Source organism: Scyliorhinus canicula, chromosome 7, assembly GCF_902713615.1.
Source record: "Scyliorhinus canicula chromosome 7, sScyCan1.1, whole genome shotgun sequence".
Taxonomy (NCBI): Eukaryota; Metazoa; Chordata; class Chondrichthyes; order Carcharhiniformes; family Scyliorhinidae; genus Scyliorhinus; species Scyliorhinus canicula.
Window position 1 is genome coordinate 1802746 of NC_052152.1, and position 16531 is coordinate 1819276.

Here is a 16531-nt window from a genome sequence, read left to right on the forward strand (position 1 = left end):
AACATAGGAAGACATTATTTGAATGGGTGTGAATTGAGAGAGGCGGATGCTCAGCGAGACCTTGATGTCCTCGTGCATCAGTTGCTGATGGTGCGCAGTCCAAAGATGTGCAGGTTAGGTGGAATGGCCATGGTAAATTGTCCTTAGTCTCCAAAAAGGTTAGGTACGGTTACGGGGATGGGGTGGGCTTAAGTGGGTACTCTTTCCAAGGCCGGTGCAGACTCGATGGGCCGAATGGCCTCCTTCTGCACTGTAAATTCTATGATTCTAGGTGCAGCAGGCAGTAAAGAAGGTAAATGGTATGTTGGCCTTCATAGCGAGAGGATTGGAGTTTAGGAATAGAGATGTTTTACTGCAATTATATAGAGCATTGGTGACGCCAATGGTGGAGTATTTTTTTTAAAAAATTTAAATTTAGAGTACCCAATTCATTTTTTTCAATTGAGGGGCAATTTAGCGTGGCCAATCTACCTACCCTGCACATCTTTGGGTTGTGGGGGTGAAACCCACGCAGACACGGGGAGAATGTGCAAACTCCACACGGACAGTGACCCAGGCCTGGGATTTGAACCTGGGTCCTCAGCGCCGCAGTCCAGTGCTAACCACTGCGCTGCATGCCACCCCTCACTGGTGGGCTATTATGTGCAGTTTTGGTGTCCTTGCTCAGGAGGGAGTGCAGCAAAGGTTTACCAGGCTGATTCCTGGGATGGTGGGGCTAAATCGGTTAGGTTTATATTCATCGGAGTTTAGAAGAGTGAGAGGGGATCTCAGAGAAACTTACAAAATTCTAACAGGATTAGAGAGGGTAGATTCAGAAAGAATGTTCCCGATGGTGGGGGAGTCCAGAACTAGGGGTCCTAGTTTGACAATAAGGGGTAAACTGAATTGAGGAGAAATTTCTTCACCAGGAGAGTGGTGAATCTCTGGAATTCGCTACCACAGAAACTTGTTGAGGCAGCGCAGCATGGTGAAGCAGTGGTTAGCACTGCTGCCTCACGGCGGCAAGGACCCAGGTCGCTATCTGTGAGGAGTTTGCACATTCTCCCCGTGTCTGCGTGGGTCTCACCCCACAACCCAAAGATGTGCAGGGTAGGTGGATTGGCCATGCTAAATTGCCCCTTAATTGGACATTTCTTTTAAGTAGCTGAAGCGAAAACATGTGATTTCAAGAAGAAATTACACGTAGCTCTTGGGGCTAAAGAGATTAAGGGATGGGGGAAATCAGGGTTTTGAACTTGATGATGATAATGAATGGGGGAGCAGGCTCAAAGGGCTGAATGGCCTCCTGAGTCTGTGGAGATGGAGGACAAGGTTCTTAATGAAAACTTTCAAATTTTTCCACAAGAGGGCCGATCCAGACATTGCAATCAGGAAGAGGAATGTGAAATATTAGATGAGATTAACATAATGAGAGGGGAAGTGTTGGCTGGACAGCTGGTTCATGATGCAGAACGAGGCCAGCAGCGTGGGTTCAATTCCCGTACTGGCTGAGGTTATTCATGAAGGCCCCACCTTCTCAACCCTGCCCCTTGCCTGAGGTGTGGTGACCCTCAGATTAAATCACCATCAGTCAGCTCTCCCCCCTCAAAGGGGAAAGCAGCCCATGGTCATCTGGGACCGTGGTGACTTTACTTTTACTTTAATCCTCAGGCCAGAATGGAATACATGCTCGTTTGTTAAAGGAAATAGATGAAATAGAGGCTTTGATCAATATTTTCAATCCTCCAGTGTGATACTAGAAATGAAGGCCATGGTCAATTGGTGTTTTTGTGACTGGAAGGCTGATTGCACCTGTGGTACTCGGTCTTGGGTCCCTTGTGCTTTGTAATGTGTATCAATGATTTGGGCTTGAATGTGAAGCTATGATGAAGTTTGCAGGTGGTACAAAATTTGGCTGTCAGATTCACAGTGAGAACAAAATCTCACTGGGTGGCCAGGTCAGCTGAGTGGGTCAGCTGGGTGGGTGGGCGGGTCAGCTGGGTGGGTGGGCGGGTCAGCGGGGTGGGCGGGTCAGCGGGGTGGGCGGGTCAGCGGGGTGGAACAGTGGCAAATGGAGTTAAATCTGAAAAATGTACGGTAATGCATTTCCGGAAACTAACAAAGTAAGAGAATACACAATAAAAGGTAAGATACTGAGACGTGGAGAGAAACAGGGGAGCCTTCCTGAGTGCCTGTTCACTGATTCTGACAGGACAATATGACGGTCAGACAGGCATATGGGATACTCATCGTTATTGGTCAAGCATGGAACACGAGCTGGAAGGTTAGTTAGAACTGTATAAATTACTGGTTAGACGACAACTAGAGTACTGTCGCCACAGGAAAGATGTGATTGTACGAGACACGGTGCAGAGAAGATTGATGAGGATGTTGTCAGGACTGCAGAATTTTAGTTCTGGGACGAGATTGGTTCGCTAGGGTTGTTCTCCTTGGAACAGAGAATGAATTGAAATGTATCGGGGGCCTGGACAGAGTGATAGGAAGGAACTATTCCCCTTGGTTGCCCATATGCAGGGGGTATGGTAAATAGAGGCTGGTGAGGATCTGCAACTTAATGCCTGAAATGGTGATATTTGAAAAGTACTTGAGTGCTGTAATCCACAAGGCTACAGTGTTGACTGGGGTGGACATAATGGATGAAATGGTCTGCTGTTAATTTCCATCATTCTATGACCGGAGTAGCTTATTTTTACCTATTGATCCAGTTACATTATTTCAATGTTTTTTTCCTTCTGCCACAGATTAAAGTCATGTCAACTTCCAGTGCAAAGAAAGTCCGCTTCGGGCTGAAGAAGAATATGACAGCAGGTACCGTTTGGCAGTAGGGGTGCAATAATTGCTGAGCTTTTATGTTTCTTTGCCAAAGTTCCTAACTGACATACAAGTGCAGGTAAAAAACAGCTTATAGCCTGATATTCCACCTCCTGGGGTGACAGTGGCGTAGTGGTTCTGTCACTGGGTTAGGAAAGCACAGGCCCAGAATAATGTTCTGGGGGCCCAGGTTCAAATCCCGTCTCTGCAGATGGTGGAATTTGAATTCAGTAAAATCTGAAATTAAAGTCTAACGATGACCATGAAACCATTGTCGATTGTTGTAAAAACCCATCTGGTTCACTAATGTCCTTTAGAGAAGGAAATCTGCCGTCCTTACCCGGTCTGGCCTACATGTGACTCCAGACCCCACAGCGATGTGGTTGACCCTTAACTGCCCCTCCAGGGTAATTAGGGATGGGCAATAAATGCTGGCCCAGCCTGCGACGCCCATGAACGCTGTAACTATCCATTGTTTGGGAATAGCAGTGGGACAGATGGTCCTACCATGGCACCTGGTGGCTCCTACAATTCTGGCTTTCCATTAGGTAATGTTCAGTTTCATGGCATGAAGGACTTATCTTACAAAAGGTTGGATAGACTGGCTCTGTATCCATCTCACAGGTTAGATGCTGAAAGGATATCTCTCTGAGAGAGAAACTGGAATTACAGTTTAAAAACTATAAACCCTAATTCAGCCTCTCACAGGGAGAGATAACCCTCACATAAGAACTAGGAGCAGGAGTAGGCCATCTGGCCCCTCGAGCCTGCTCCGCCATTCAATGAGATCATGGCTGATCTTTTGTGGACTCAGCTCCACTTTCCGGCCCGAACACCATAACCCTTAATCCCTTTATTCTTCAAAAAACTATCGATCTTTACCTTAAAAACATGTAATGAAGGAGCCTCAACTGCTTCACTGGGCAAGGAATTCCATAGATTCACAACCCTTTGGGTGAAGAAATTCCTTCTAAACTCAGTCCTAAACCTACTTCCCCTTATTTTGAGGCTATGTCCCCTAGTTCTGCTTCCACCCGCCAGTGGAAACAACCTGACCGCATCTATCCTATCTATTCCCTTCATAAGAAGGAGATGAGAAGAAATTGATTTGAGAGGGTTGTGAATCTTTGAAACCTTTTTGTCCAGAATGTGGTGGAGGTGAGGGTCACTGATGTGGTGGGGGTGAGGGTCACTGATGTGGTGGGGGTGAGGGTCACTGATGTGGTGGAGGTGAGGGGCACTGATGTGGTGGAGGGCGAGGGTCACTGATGTGGTGGAGGTGAGGGGCACTGATGTGGTGGAGGTGAGGGTCACTGATGTGGTGGAGGTGAGGGTCACTGATGTGGTGGAGGTGAGGGTCACTGATGTGGTGGAGGTGAGGGTCACTGATGTGGTGGAGGTGAGGGTCACTGATGTGGTGGAGGTGAGGGTCACTGATGTGGTGGAGGTGAGGGTCACTGATGTGGTGGAGATGAGGGTCACTGATGTGGTGGGGGGTGCTCCATAACTCCCCATCTCTGTAATCTTCCAGGCCTCGGTAAACACTGCATCCTCCAATATCCGCCTTCGGTGTGAAATTGAGTCGGTGTGTGTGGGGGCAGGGAGGGTCAGTGTGTGTGGGACCAGGGAGGGTCAGTGTGTGTGGGACCAGGGAGGGTCAGTGTGTTTGGGACCAGGGAGGGTCAGTGTGTGTGGGACAGGGAGGGTCAGTGTGTTGGGGGCAGGGAGGGTCAGTGTGTGTGGGACCAGGGAGGGTCAGTGTGTGTGGGACCAGGGAGGGTCAGTGTGTGGGGGGGCAGGGAGGGTCAGTGTGTGTGGGGGCAGGGAGGGTCAGTGTGTTGGGGGCAGGGAGGGTCAGTGTGTGTGGGGGCAGGGAGGGTCAGTGTGTGTGGGACAGGGAGGGTCAGTGTGTGTGGGACAGGGAGGGTCAGTGTGTGTGGGACAGGGAGGGTCAGTGTGTGTGGGACCAGGGAGGGTCAGTGTGTGTGGGACCAGGGAGGGTCAGTGTGTGTGGGACAGGGAGGGTCAGTGTGTGTGGGACCAGGGAGGGTCAGTGTGTGGGGGGGGCAGGGAGGGTCAGTGTGTGTGGGGGCAGGGAGGGTCAGTGTGTGTGGGGGCAGGGAGGGTCAGTGTGTGTGGGGGCAGGGAGGGTCAGTGTGTGTGGGACCAGGGAGGGTCAGTGTGTGGGGGACAAGGAGGGTCAGTGTGTGTGGGACCAGGGAGGGTCAGTGTGTGTGGGACCAGGGAGGGTCAGTGTGTGTGGGGACAGGGAGGGTCAGTGTGTGGGACCAGGGAGGGTCAGTGTGAGTGGGGGCAGGGAGGGTCAGTGTGTGGGACCAGGGAGGGTCAGTGTGTTGGGGGCAGGGAGGGTCAGTGTGAGTGGGGGCAGGGAGGGTCAGTGTGTGGGACCAGGGAGGGTCAGTGTGTGTGGGACCAGGGAGGGTCAGTGTGTTGGGGGCAGGGAGGGTCAGTGTGTGGGGGCAGGGAGGGTCAGTGTGTGTGGGACAGGGAGGGTCAGTGTGTGTGGGACCAGGGAGGGTCAGTGTGTGTGGGACCAGGGAGGGTCAGTGTGTTGGGGGCAGGGAGGGTCAGTGTGTGTGGGACAGGGAGGGTCAGTGTGTGTGGGGGCAGGGAGGGTCAGTGTGTGTGGGACCAGGGAGGGTCAGTGTGTGTGGGACCAGGGAGGGTCAGTGTGTGTGGGGGCAGGGAGGGTCAGTGTGTGTGGGGGCAGGGAGGGTCAGTGTGTGTGGGGGCAGGGAGGGTCAGTGTGTGTGGGACCAGGGAGGGTCAGTGTGTGTGGGGGCAGGGAGGGTCAGTGTGTGTGGGGGCAGGGAGGGTCAGTGTGTGGGACCAGGGAGGGTCAGTGTGTGTGTGGGGGCAGGGAGGGTCAGTGTGTGGGACCAGGGAGGGTCAGTGTGTGTGGGGGCAGGGAGGGTCAGTGTGTGTGGGACCAGGGAGGGTCAGTGTGTGTGGGACCAGGGAGGGTCAGTGTGTGGGGGCAGGGAGGGTCAGTGTGTGTGGGACCAGGGAGGGTCAGTGTGTGTGGGACCAGGGAGGGTCAGTGTGTGGGACCAGGGAGGGTCAGTGTGTGGGACCAGGGAGGGTCAGTGTGTGTGGGGGCAGGGAGGGTCAGTGTGTGTGGGGGCAGGGAGGGAGGGCTAGCGCGGTGTTGGGGGGAGTGGGTGGGGGAGGGGGTGGGGGGTGACCAGCGAGGGAGGGCTAGCACGGTGTTGGGGGGAGGGGGTGGGGGGACCAGCGAGGGAGGGCTAGCACGGTGTTGGGGGGAGGGGATGGGGGCGACCGGCGAGGGAGGGCTAGCGCAGTGTTGGGGGGATGGGGTGGGGGAGGGAGGGCTAGCACGGTTGGGGGGAGGGGGACCAGCGAGGGAGGGCTAGCACGGTGTTGGGGGGAGGGGGTGGGGGAGGGAGGGCTAGCACGGTGTTGGGGGGGAGGGGGTGGGGGAGGGAGGGCTAGCACGGTGTTGGGGGGAGGGGGGGGGGGGGGACCAGCGAGGGAGGGCTAGCACGGTGTTGGGGGGAGGCGGTGGGGGAGGAAGGGCTAGCGCGGTGTTGGGGGGAGGGGGTGGGGGGGACCAGCGAGGGAGGGCTAGCACGGTGTTGGGGGGAGGGGGTGGGGGAGGGAGGGCTAGCGCGGTGTCGGGGGGAGGGGGTGGGGGAGGGAGGGCTAGCACGGTGTTGGAGGGAGGGGGTGGGGGAGGGAGGGCTAGCACGGTGTTGGAGGGAGGGGGTGGGGGAGGGAGGGCTAGCACGGTGTTGGGGGGATGGGGTGGGGGAGGGAGGGCTAGCACGGTGTTGGGGGGATGGGGTGGGGGAGGGAGGGCTAGCGCGGTGTTGGGGGGAGGGGGTGGGGGCGACCAGCGAGGGAGGGCTAGCGCGGTGTTGGGGGGAGGGGGTAGGGGAGGGAGGGCTAGCACGGTGTTGGGGGGAGGGGGTAGGGGAGGGAGGGCTAGCACGGTGTTGGTGGGAGGGTGTGGGGGAGGGAGGGCTAGCACGGTGTTGGGGGGATGGGGTGGGGGAGGGAGGGCTAGCACGGTGTTGGGGGGATGGGGTGGGGGAGGGAGGGCTAGCACGGTGTTGGGGGGAGGGGGTGGGGGGACCAGCGAGGGAGGGGATGAGCGAGGGAGGGCTAGCGCGGTGTTGGGGGGAGGGGGAGGGGGTGGGGGGACCAGCGAGGGAGGGCTAGCACGGTGTTGGGGGGAGGGGGACCAGCGAGGGAGGGCTAGCACGGTGTTGGGGGGAGGGGATGAGCGAGGGAGGGCTAGCCCGGTGTTGGGGGGAGGGGGTGGGGGAGGGAGGGCTAGCACGGTGTTGGGGGGAGGGGGTGGGGGAGGGAGGGCTAGCACGGTGTTGGGGGGAGGGGGTGGGGGCGACCAGCGAGGGAGGGCTAGCACGGTGTTGGGGGGAGGGGGTGGGGGAGGGAGGGCTAGCACGGTGTTGGGGGGGGGGGGGGTGGGGGAGGGAGGGCTAGCACGGTGTTGGGGGGGAGGGGATGGGGGGACCAGCGAGGGAGGGCTAGCACGGTGTTGGGGGGAGGGGATGAGCGAGGGAGGGCTAGCACGGTGTTGGGGGGAGGGGATGAGCGAGGGAGGGCTAGCACGGTGTTGGGGGGAGGGGGTGGGGGAGGGAGGGCTAGCACGGTGTTGGGGGGGAGGGGGTGGGGGAGGGAGGGCTAGCGCGGTGTTGGGGGGAGGGGGTGGGGGCGACCAGCGAGGGAGGGCTAGCACGGTGTTGGGGGGAGGGCTAGCACGGTGTTGGGGGGATGGGGTGGGGGAGGGAGGGCTAGCACGGTGTTGGGGGGAGGGGGGTGGGGGAGGGAGGGCTAGCACGGTGTTGGGGGGAGGGGGGTGGGGGGAGGGAGGGCTAGCACGGTGTTGGGGGGAGGGGGTGGGGGAGGGAGGGCTAGCACGGTGTTGGGGGGATGGGGTGGGGGAGGGGAGGGCTAGCACGGTGTGGGGGGATGGGGTGGGGGAGGGAGGGCTAGCACGGTGTTGGGGGGAGGGGGACCAGCGAGGGAGGGCTAGCACGGTGTTGGGGGGAGGGGATGAGCGAGGGAGGGCTAGCACGGTGTTGGGGGGAGGGGGTGGGGGAGGGAGAGCTAGCACGGTGTTGGGGGGAGGGGGTACGGGAGGGAGGGCTAGCGCGGTGTTGGGGGGAGGGGGTGGGGGAGGGAGGGCTAGCACGGTGTTGGGGGGAGGGGGTGGGGGAGGGAGGGCTAGCACGGTGTTGGGGGGAGGGGATGAGCGAGGGAGGGCTAGCACGGTGTTGGGGGGGAGGGGGTGGGGGAGGGAGAGCTAGCACGGTGTTGGGGGGAGGGGGACCAGCGAGGGAGGGCTAGCACGGTGTGGGGGGATGGGGTGGGGGAGGGAGGGCTAGCACGGTGTTGGGGGGAGGGGGTGGGGGAGGGAGGGCTAGCACGGTGTTGGGGGGAGGGGGTGGGGGAGGGAGGGCTAGCACGGTGTTGGGGGGAGGGGGTGGGGGAGGGAGGGCTAGCACGGTGTTGGGGGGAGGGGGTGGGGAGGGAGGGCTAGCACGGTGTTGGGGGGAGGGGATGAGCGAGGGAGGGCTAGCACGGTGTTGGGGGGAGGGGGTGGGGGAGGGAGGGCTAGCACGGCGTTGGGGGGAGGGGGGGGGGGGGGCCAGCGAGGGAGGGCTAGCACGGTGTTGGGGGGGAGGGGGAGGGGGAGGGAGGGCTAGCACGGTGTTGGGGGGAGGGGGTGGGGGGAGGGAGGGCTAGCACGGTGTTGGGGGGAGGGGGTGGGGGAGGGAGGGCTAGCACGGTGTTGGGGGGAGGGGGGTGGGGGAGGGAGGGCTAGCACGGTGTTGGGGGGAGGGGGTGGGGGAGGGAGGGCTAGCACGGTGTTGGGGGGAGGGGGTGGGGGAGGGAGGGCTAGCACGGTGTTGGGGGGAGGGGGTGGGGGAGGGAGGGCTAGCACGGTGTTGGGGGGAGGGGGTGGGGGAGGGAGGGCTAGCACGGTGTTGGGGGGAGGGGGTGGGGGAGGGAGGGCTAGCACGGTGTTGGGGGGAGGGGGTGGGGGAGGGAGGGCTAGCACGGTGTTGGGGGGAGGGGGTGGGGGAGGGAGGGCTAGCACGGTGTTGGGGGGAGGGGGTGGGGGAGGGAGGGCTAGCACGGTGTTGGGGGGAGGGGGTGGGGGGGGAGGGCTAGCACGGTGTTGGGGGGAGGGGGGGGGGGAGGGAGGGCTAGCACGGTGTTGGGGGGAGGGGGTGGGGGAGGGAGGGCTAGCACGGTGTTGGGGGGAGGGGGTGGGGGAGGGAGGGCTAGCACGGTGTTGGGGGGAGGGGGTGGGGGAGGGAGGGCTAGCACGGTGTTGGGGGGAGGGGGTGGGGGAGGGAGGGCTAGCACGGTGTTGGGGGGAGGGGGTGGGGGAGGGAGGGCTAGCACGGTGTTGGGGGGAGGGGGTGGGGGAGGGAGGGCTAGCACGGTGTTGGGGGGAGGGGGTGGGGGAGGGAGGGCTAGCACGGTGTTGGAGGGAGGGGGTGGGGGAGGGAGGGCTAGCACGGTTGTTGGGGGGAGGGGGTGGGGGAGGGAGGGCTAGCACGGTGTTGGGGGGAGGGGGTGGGGGAGGGAGGGCTAGCACGGTGTTGGGGGGGGGGGAATGAGCGAGGGAGGGCTAGCACGGTGTTGGGGGAGGGGTGGGGGGATGGAGGGCTAGCACGGTGTTGGGGGGAGGGGATGGGGGCGACCGGCGAGGGAGGGCTAGCACGGTGTTGGGGGGAGGGGGTGGGGGAGGGAGGGCTAGCACGGTGTTGGGGGGAGGGGGTGGGGGAGGGTAGGGCTAGCACGGTGTTGGGGGGAGGGGGTGGGGGAGGGAGGGCTAGCACGGTGTTGGAGGGAGGGGGGGGGGGAGGGAGGGCTAGCACGGTGTTGGGGGGAGGGGATGGGGGCGACCGGCGAGGGAGGGCTAGCACGGTGTTGGGGGGAGGGGGTGGGGGAGGGAGGGCTAGCACGGTGTTGGGGGGAGGGGATGGGGGAGGGAGGGCTAGCACGGTGTTGGGGGGAGGGGGTGGGGGAGGGAGGGCTAGCACGGTGTTGGGGGGAGGGGGTGGGGGAGGGAGGGCTAGCACGGTGTTGGGGGGAGGGGGTGGGGGAGGGAGGGCTAGCACGGGGTTGGGGGGATGGGGTGGGGGGAGGGAGGGCTAGCACGGTGTTGGGGGGAGGGGGTGGGGGAGGGAGGGCTAGCACGGTGTTGGGGGGATGGGGTGGGGGAGGGAGGGCTAGCACGGTGTTGGGGGGAGGGGGTAGGGGAGGGAGGGCTAGCACGGTGTTGGGGGGAGGGGGTGGGGGAGGGAGGGCTAGCACGGTGTTGGGGGGATGGGGTGGGGGAGGGAGGGCTAGCACGGTGTTGGAGGGAGGGGGTGGGGGAGGGAGGGCTAGCACGGTGTTGGGGGGAGGGGGTGGGGGGACCAGCGAGGGAGGGCTAGCACGGTGTTGGGGGGAGGGGATGGGGGCGACCGGCGAGGGAGGGCTAGCACGGTGTTGGGAGGAGGGGATGAGCGAGGGAGGGCTAGCACGGTGTTGGGGGGAGGGGGTGGGGGAGGGAGGGCTAGCACGGTGTTGGGGGGAGGGGATGGGGGCGACCGGCGAGGGAGGGCTAGCACGGTGTTGGGGGGAGGGGATGAGCGAGGGAGGGCTAGCACGGTGTTGGGGGGAGGGGGTGGGGGAGGGAGGGCTAGCACGGTGTTGGGGGGAGGGGATGAGCGAGGGAGGGCTAGCACGGTGTTGGGGGGATGCGGGTGGGGGAGGGAGGGCTAGCGCGGTGTTGGGGGGAGGGGGTGGGGGCGACCAGCGAGGGAGGGCTAGCACGGTGTTGGGGGGAGGGGGTGGGGGAGGGAGGGCTAGCACGGTGTTGGGGGGATGGGGTGGGGGAGGGAGGGCTAGCACGGTGTTGGGGGGATGGGGTGGGGGAGGGAGGGCTAGCACGGTGTTGGGGGGAGGGGGACCAGCGAGGGAGGGCTAGCACGGTGTTGGGGGGAGGGGGTGGGGGAGGGAGGGCTAGCACGGTGTGGGGGGAGGGGATGAGCGAGGGAGGGCTAGCACGGTGTTGGGGGGAGGGGGTGGGGGAGGGAGGGCTAGCACGGTGTTGGGGGGAGGGGATGAGCGAGGGAGGGCTAGCATGGTGTTGGGGGGAGGGGGTAGGGGAGGGAGGGCTAGCACGGTGTTGGGGGGAGGGGGTGGGGGAGGGAGGGCTAGCACGGCGTTGGGGGGAGGGGGTGGGGGGAACCAGCGAGGGAGGGCTAGCACGGTGTTGGAGGGAGGGGATGAGCGAGGGAGGGCTAGCGCGGTGTTGGGGGGAGGGGGACCAGCGAGGGAGGGCTAGCACGGTGTTGGGGGGAGGGGATGAGCGAGGGAGGGCTAGCACGGCGTTGGGGGGAGGGGGAGGGGGAGGGGATGGGGGACCAGCGAGGGAGGGCTAGCACGGTGTTGGGGGGAGGCGGTGGGGGAGGGAGGGCTAGCACGGTGTTGGGGGGAGGGGGTGGGGGAGGGAGGGCTAGCACGGTGTTGGGGGGAGGGGGTGGGGGGAACCACGGAGGGCCAGCTGGAGAAGTGTGAAAATACAATTGGCAGCAGTGTTTAGTTTGTAGCTGTCACTCCATGTGGAGCTGAGAAATGTTACACTTTTGAAGCTCGTTGAATACCTTTCAAAGATTAATTTCTGATTTCAGAGTTTAAAAGGACCGACAAAAGTATTTTGGTGAGCCCAGAGGGAACTTCTCGGATTGCGTTTGATCCTCAGCAGAAGCCTCATCACGGGGTGTTAAAGTCCAACTCAGCAGCAAACAGTCCGGCCACCCTCTGGACAAAGCGGTCAGCAAGGGGGCGGCCCCCAACCATGGACTTCCTCTGAGTGACCCACAGCCACCTTTCAATACATATCATTTATATTTTCAGTAAAAAGTGTCTGAATAATTTATAAGTGTGGAGACTTGGATTCTGGGTTTGCGCTCTTGTCTGACTCAGCTACTCGAGACAATGTTTACAGTGAGGTACATGAGTCAGTGCCGTCTGCACTGTCAGAGGGTCAGTACTAGTAGAGCTCCCCCAGCAGAGGTTGTGGCACAATAATATACATTCACCATCCTGGCTTAGCAACGTATCGCCATTTCTTCACTGTCACTAGATCAAAATCCTGGAATCCAATCCCTATCAGCACAATAGGTATACTTACAACGCGGACTGCCGCGGTTCAAGGAGGCAACTCGCCAGCGCCTACTTGAGGACAGTTGGGGATGGCCAATAACTGCTGGCCTAGTTATTAGAAATTTGGGTGGGGGCGTTGTCCTGGGAGCTTTGAAGTCTGATGGCATCAGGTTAAACAGGGGCAAGGACACCTGAATACCACCACCACCCCACCCCCCCCCCCCCCAACTGATGAATCTGTACTCCTCCATGTTGAACTGCACTTGGAGGAGGCACTGGGGTGGCAAGGGCACAGAATATGCTCTGGGTAGGTGGGGGACTTCAATGTCCATCACCAAGAGTGGCTTGGTAGTACCACCACAGACCGAGCTGGCCGGGTCCTAAAGGACAATAGCTGCTAGACTGGGACTGCAGCAGGGGGTGAGGGAAACATACTTGACCTCATCCTCACCAACCTGCCTGCTGCCGATGTATCTGTCCCTGACAGTATCGGTAGAAGTGACCACCACTCAGTCCTTGTGGAGACAAAGTCCCGTCTTCACGTTGAGGATACCCTCCATCGTGTTGTGTGGCACTCCCACCGTGCTAAATGGGACAGACTTCGAAGAGATCCAGCAAGTCAAGACTGGACAGCCATGAGGCGCTGTGGGGCATCAGCAGCAGCAGAATTGTATCCAACCACAATCTGCAACCTCATGGCCCGGCATATCCCCCACTCTACCATTCCCACCCAGCCAGGGGACCAACCCTGGTTCAATGAAGAGAGCAGGAGGGCATGGCAGGAGCAACCTCAGGCAGACCGAAAAATGAGGTGTCAACCTGTGAAGCTGCAACACAGGGACTGCTTTCTGTGGAGCTCAGCAGTTCCACAAGAAATGCATCACAGAATTTACAGTGCAGAAGGGGGCCATTCAACCCGTCAAATCTGCACTGGCCCTTGGAAAGAGCACCCTTCATTTTTTCCAATTAAGGGGCAATTTAGCGTTGTCAATCCACCTACCCTGCACATAGAACACAGCACAGAACAGGCCCTCCGGCCCTCAATGTTGTGCCGAGCCATGATCACCCTACTCAAACCCACGTATCCACCCTATACCCGTAACCCAACAACCTCCCCCTTAACCCTACTTTTATTAGGACACTACGGGCAATTTAGCATGGTCAATCCACCTAACCCGCACATCCTTGGACTTTGGACATCTTTTGGGTTGTGGGGGCGAAACCCACGCAGACACGGGGAGAATGTGCAAACTCCACACGGACAATGACCCAGAGCCGTGATCGAACCTGGGGCCTCAGTGCCGTGAGACTGCAGTGCTAACCCACTGGGCCACCATGCTGCAGCTAGAGCACCCTACTTAAGCCCATGCCTCCACCCGTACCCAGTAATTCACCTTTTTGGGCACTAGGAACAATTTATCATGGCCAATCCACCTAACCTGCACATCTTTGGACTGTGGGGGGAAACCGGAGCACCCGGAGGAAACCCACACAGACACGGGGAGAGCATGCAGACTCCACACAGACAGTGACCCAAGCCGGGAATCGAACCTGGGACCCTGGAGCTGTGAAGCCACTGTGCTACCATGCTGCCCAGATCTAAGCTCTGCAGTCCTGCCATATCCAGCTGTGAATGGTGGTGGACAATTAAACAGCTCATTGGAGGAGGAGGCTCCACAAATATCCTCATCCCCAATGATGGGGGAACCCAGCACATCAATGCAAAAAATACGGCTGAAGCATACGCAACAATCTTCAGCCAGAAGTGTTGGTTGAATAATCCATCTTGTCCGGAGGTCCTCAGCATCACAGATGTCGGTCTTCAGCCAATTTGATTCACCCCACGGACATCAAGAAATGGCTGATGGTGCTGGTTACTAAGTGTCCGCTCTCTCTGATACTGCCTTTTGTGCTCATTTCTTCGCATTTAAACTCTTCACTGTAATTATTTTCAGATTACCAGGTTGAATTTTAGCAAATCCATTTAATTCTACCTTGGAATATCAGCCATGATTGAATGGTGGAGCAGACTCGATGGGCCAATTGGCCTAATTCTGCTCCTACGTCTTGTGTAATCCCTGCCCAAATTGCACTTACCTTAACTTTGCCCCCTAACGGAAATCCCCGATCGTATGAGTGCTTACTGCTATTCTCCAGTTAGCTGCACCAATTTACTTGTACTTTGTCCCATGTCTGATGCTATCCGATTCGTTTTGATCCTGCTGCAGCAATACTTCAGCCTCTTTTGGTTCCTTCTCCAATAATTACATCTTTGTGCTGAACTTTCTCAGCTTTTTGGTGGCCACTTCCAGTTTTGTAAATAAAGACAAAGTGCTGGACCGCTCTACAGACCCAGCAGCATTGTGGAGTGCGTTACTATTTTGAGTCCAATATGACTCCTTCGGATGAAGACTGAAACATTCGCTGCTGGGTCTGTGGAGTTGCTCCAGCAATTTTGCTTTTACTTCACATTTTCAGCATCTGCTGTATTTAACTTTTAGTCCAGTTTTGTACAAAGCTTGATACTTCCTGAAGCCTCACTTTTTGAACCTGGGAGCTGGAAATGGAGAGATTTTGGACAGAGGAATTTAAGCTAGCTCAAGCATTTCAAGACTGAAAGGATTTCTTGTCATTTCAGAAAGTCCTCCGTTAAATGCCAAAGTAGTTACGTCAAATGAAAACTTTTGTTTTTGAAATACAGGGTCAGCGTGCACTATCTAATTGTCAGTGATTCAGGCTGATGCTTCTGACATGTGCAAAACAAGTGACGACCAATCCCTCAACTGATTAAATTACATCTCAAACCCAGTAAGAATGTAAGCTTGTTCCACTTAATCAGAGTATGTGTAGTCCAAGGGCACAGCTATTTCCGTCTTGTTTTTTAAAACATTTCAATTTTCTCCCCAAATAATATCAAATCTCTGTCTCTCTTCCCCGCCCCCCTCTCCCCCCCCCCCCTTTGAATTCCACCTGTTTCAAATTGAGCCTTTGACCAAGAAACTGACTTCAATATGGCTCCACAAGAGTGTTCCCATGGCTACAGAACCAGGGGTTGGGGGGGTTGTATCCCGTTGGGGATCCAGTTCAGATTAGTTCACCTTGTCTTACAACGCCAATAGGAGACACTTGCGTCTAAATGCAAAATATTGGCAGATTCATGAACACCGTTCATGACAAGGTAGTGCTGATGTGTTTTAAATAGGCAATAAACACTGAGGAAGTAACTGAAATGTGAGCGAGTCAGAGTATAGGTTACATTTTAAAGAATGCCAAAGGTGATTCTTTTGCCTCCTTGGTCTGTTAAATACCGAAATATACCCATTTCAATATCTACCCATTTAAGACAGAGGTGTGAAATGTCTTTGATTGTGGGTTGAGAGTCTTTGAATAGTTTTACGGCAGAACTGAATAGATCTTTGATGAACAAGGGGGTGGAAGGTTATTGGGGGCTAGGTGGGACTGTGGGGTTGAGTTACAAACGGATCGGCCATGATCTGGCAGAGCAAACATAATGGGCGAAATGTCCCACTCCTAATTCGTCTGTTCATATGAAACTGAGCAGTGGACTGCATGTTGATGACATAGACTCTGGGATCAAAGAGGGTTATACTCCAGTGTTGATAAATATTGTATGTCCAGCACACTTGCATAATCGCTGACAAAGTAAAAATATACTGGCTGCAGTTCCTAAAGGGGGTACCCCGAAAACAAGAAAGCCTTTTCATAGAATTTACAGTACAGAAGGAGGCCATTCGGCCCATCGAGTCTGCACCGGCTCCTGGAAAGAGCACCCTACCCAAGGTTAACACCTCCACCGTATCCCCATAACCCAGTAACCCCACCCAACGCTAAGGGCAATTTTGGACACTAAGGGCAACTTATCATGGCCAATCCACCTAACCTGCACATCTTTGTGACTGTGAGAGGAAACCGGAGCACCCGGAGGAAACCCACGCACACACGGGGAGGATGAACAGACTCCACACAGACAGTGACCCAAGCCGGAATCAAACCTGGGACCCTGGAGCTGTGAAGCGATTGTGCTATCCACAATGCTACCGTGCTACCTTTCTTTGGAGGTAGAAGAATCTGAATTTATATCTGTAGTTGAAAAGGGCTATGAGCCTATATCTGCTTTGCCAGTCAGTTCTGAATCTGTGGGATGACCATGATCCACATCAGTAGATGGTTTAGATCAGGGGTGGGCAAACTACGGCCCGCGGGCCGCATGCGGCCCGCCAAAGGTATTTCTGCGGCCCACCAAGTCATTAAAAAAAAAAAAAAAAAATTTTTTTTTTAAAAAAAAATTTTTTTTTTTTTTTTTAATTTTTTTTTAAAGGTTAATGGGTGGGGGGGCTGTTGGGTTACTTACTGGTATAGGGTGGATACGTTGACTTGAGTAGGGTGATCATTGCTTGGCACAACGTCGAGGGCCGAAAGGCCTGTTCTGTGCTGTACTGTTCTATGTTCTATATGAGGCGCCCAGAATCATAACCGGGTGAAGTAATTATTTTACTTAATATACTATGCGGCCCTTTGTGAA

The 16531-nt window shown here is 57.8% G+C and overlaps 1 protein-coding gene across 1 annotated transcript in view; it reads left to right on the forward strand.

Moving 5' to 3' along the window:
- LOC119968706 (ribosomal RNA processing protein 1 homolog B-like) overlaps positions 1-11759 on the forward strand; it is a gene marked incomplete at its 5' end in the record, with an annotated part of 53636 nt that extends 41877 nt beyond the window's left edge. Inside the window, 2 exons of the mRNA XM_038801306.1 lie at positions 2742-2808; positions 11514-11759. Of these exons, the coding sequence (XP_038657234.1) occupies positions 2742-2808; positions 11514-11695 (249 nt within the window). The remainder of the gene's footprint in view (positions 1-2741; positions 2809-11513) is intronic.
- Positions 11760-16531: the final 4772 nt, after the last annotated feature.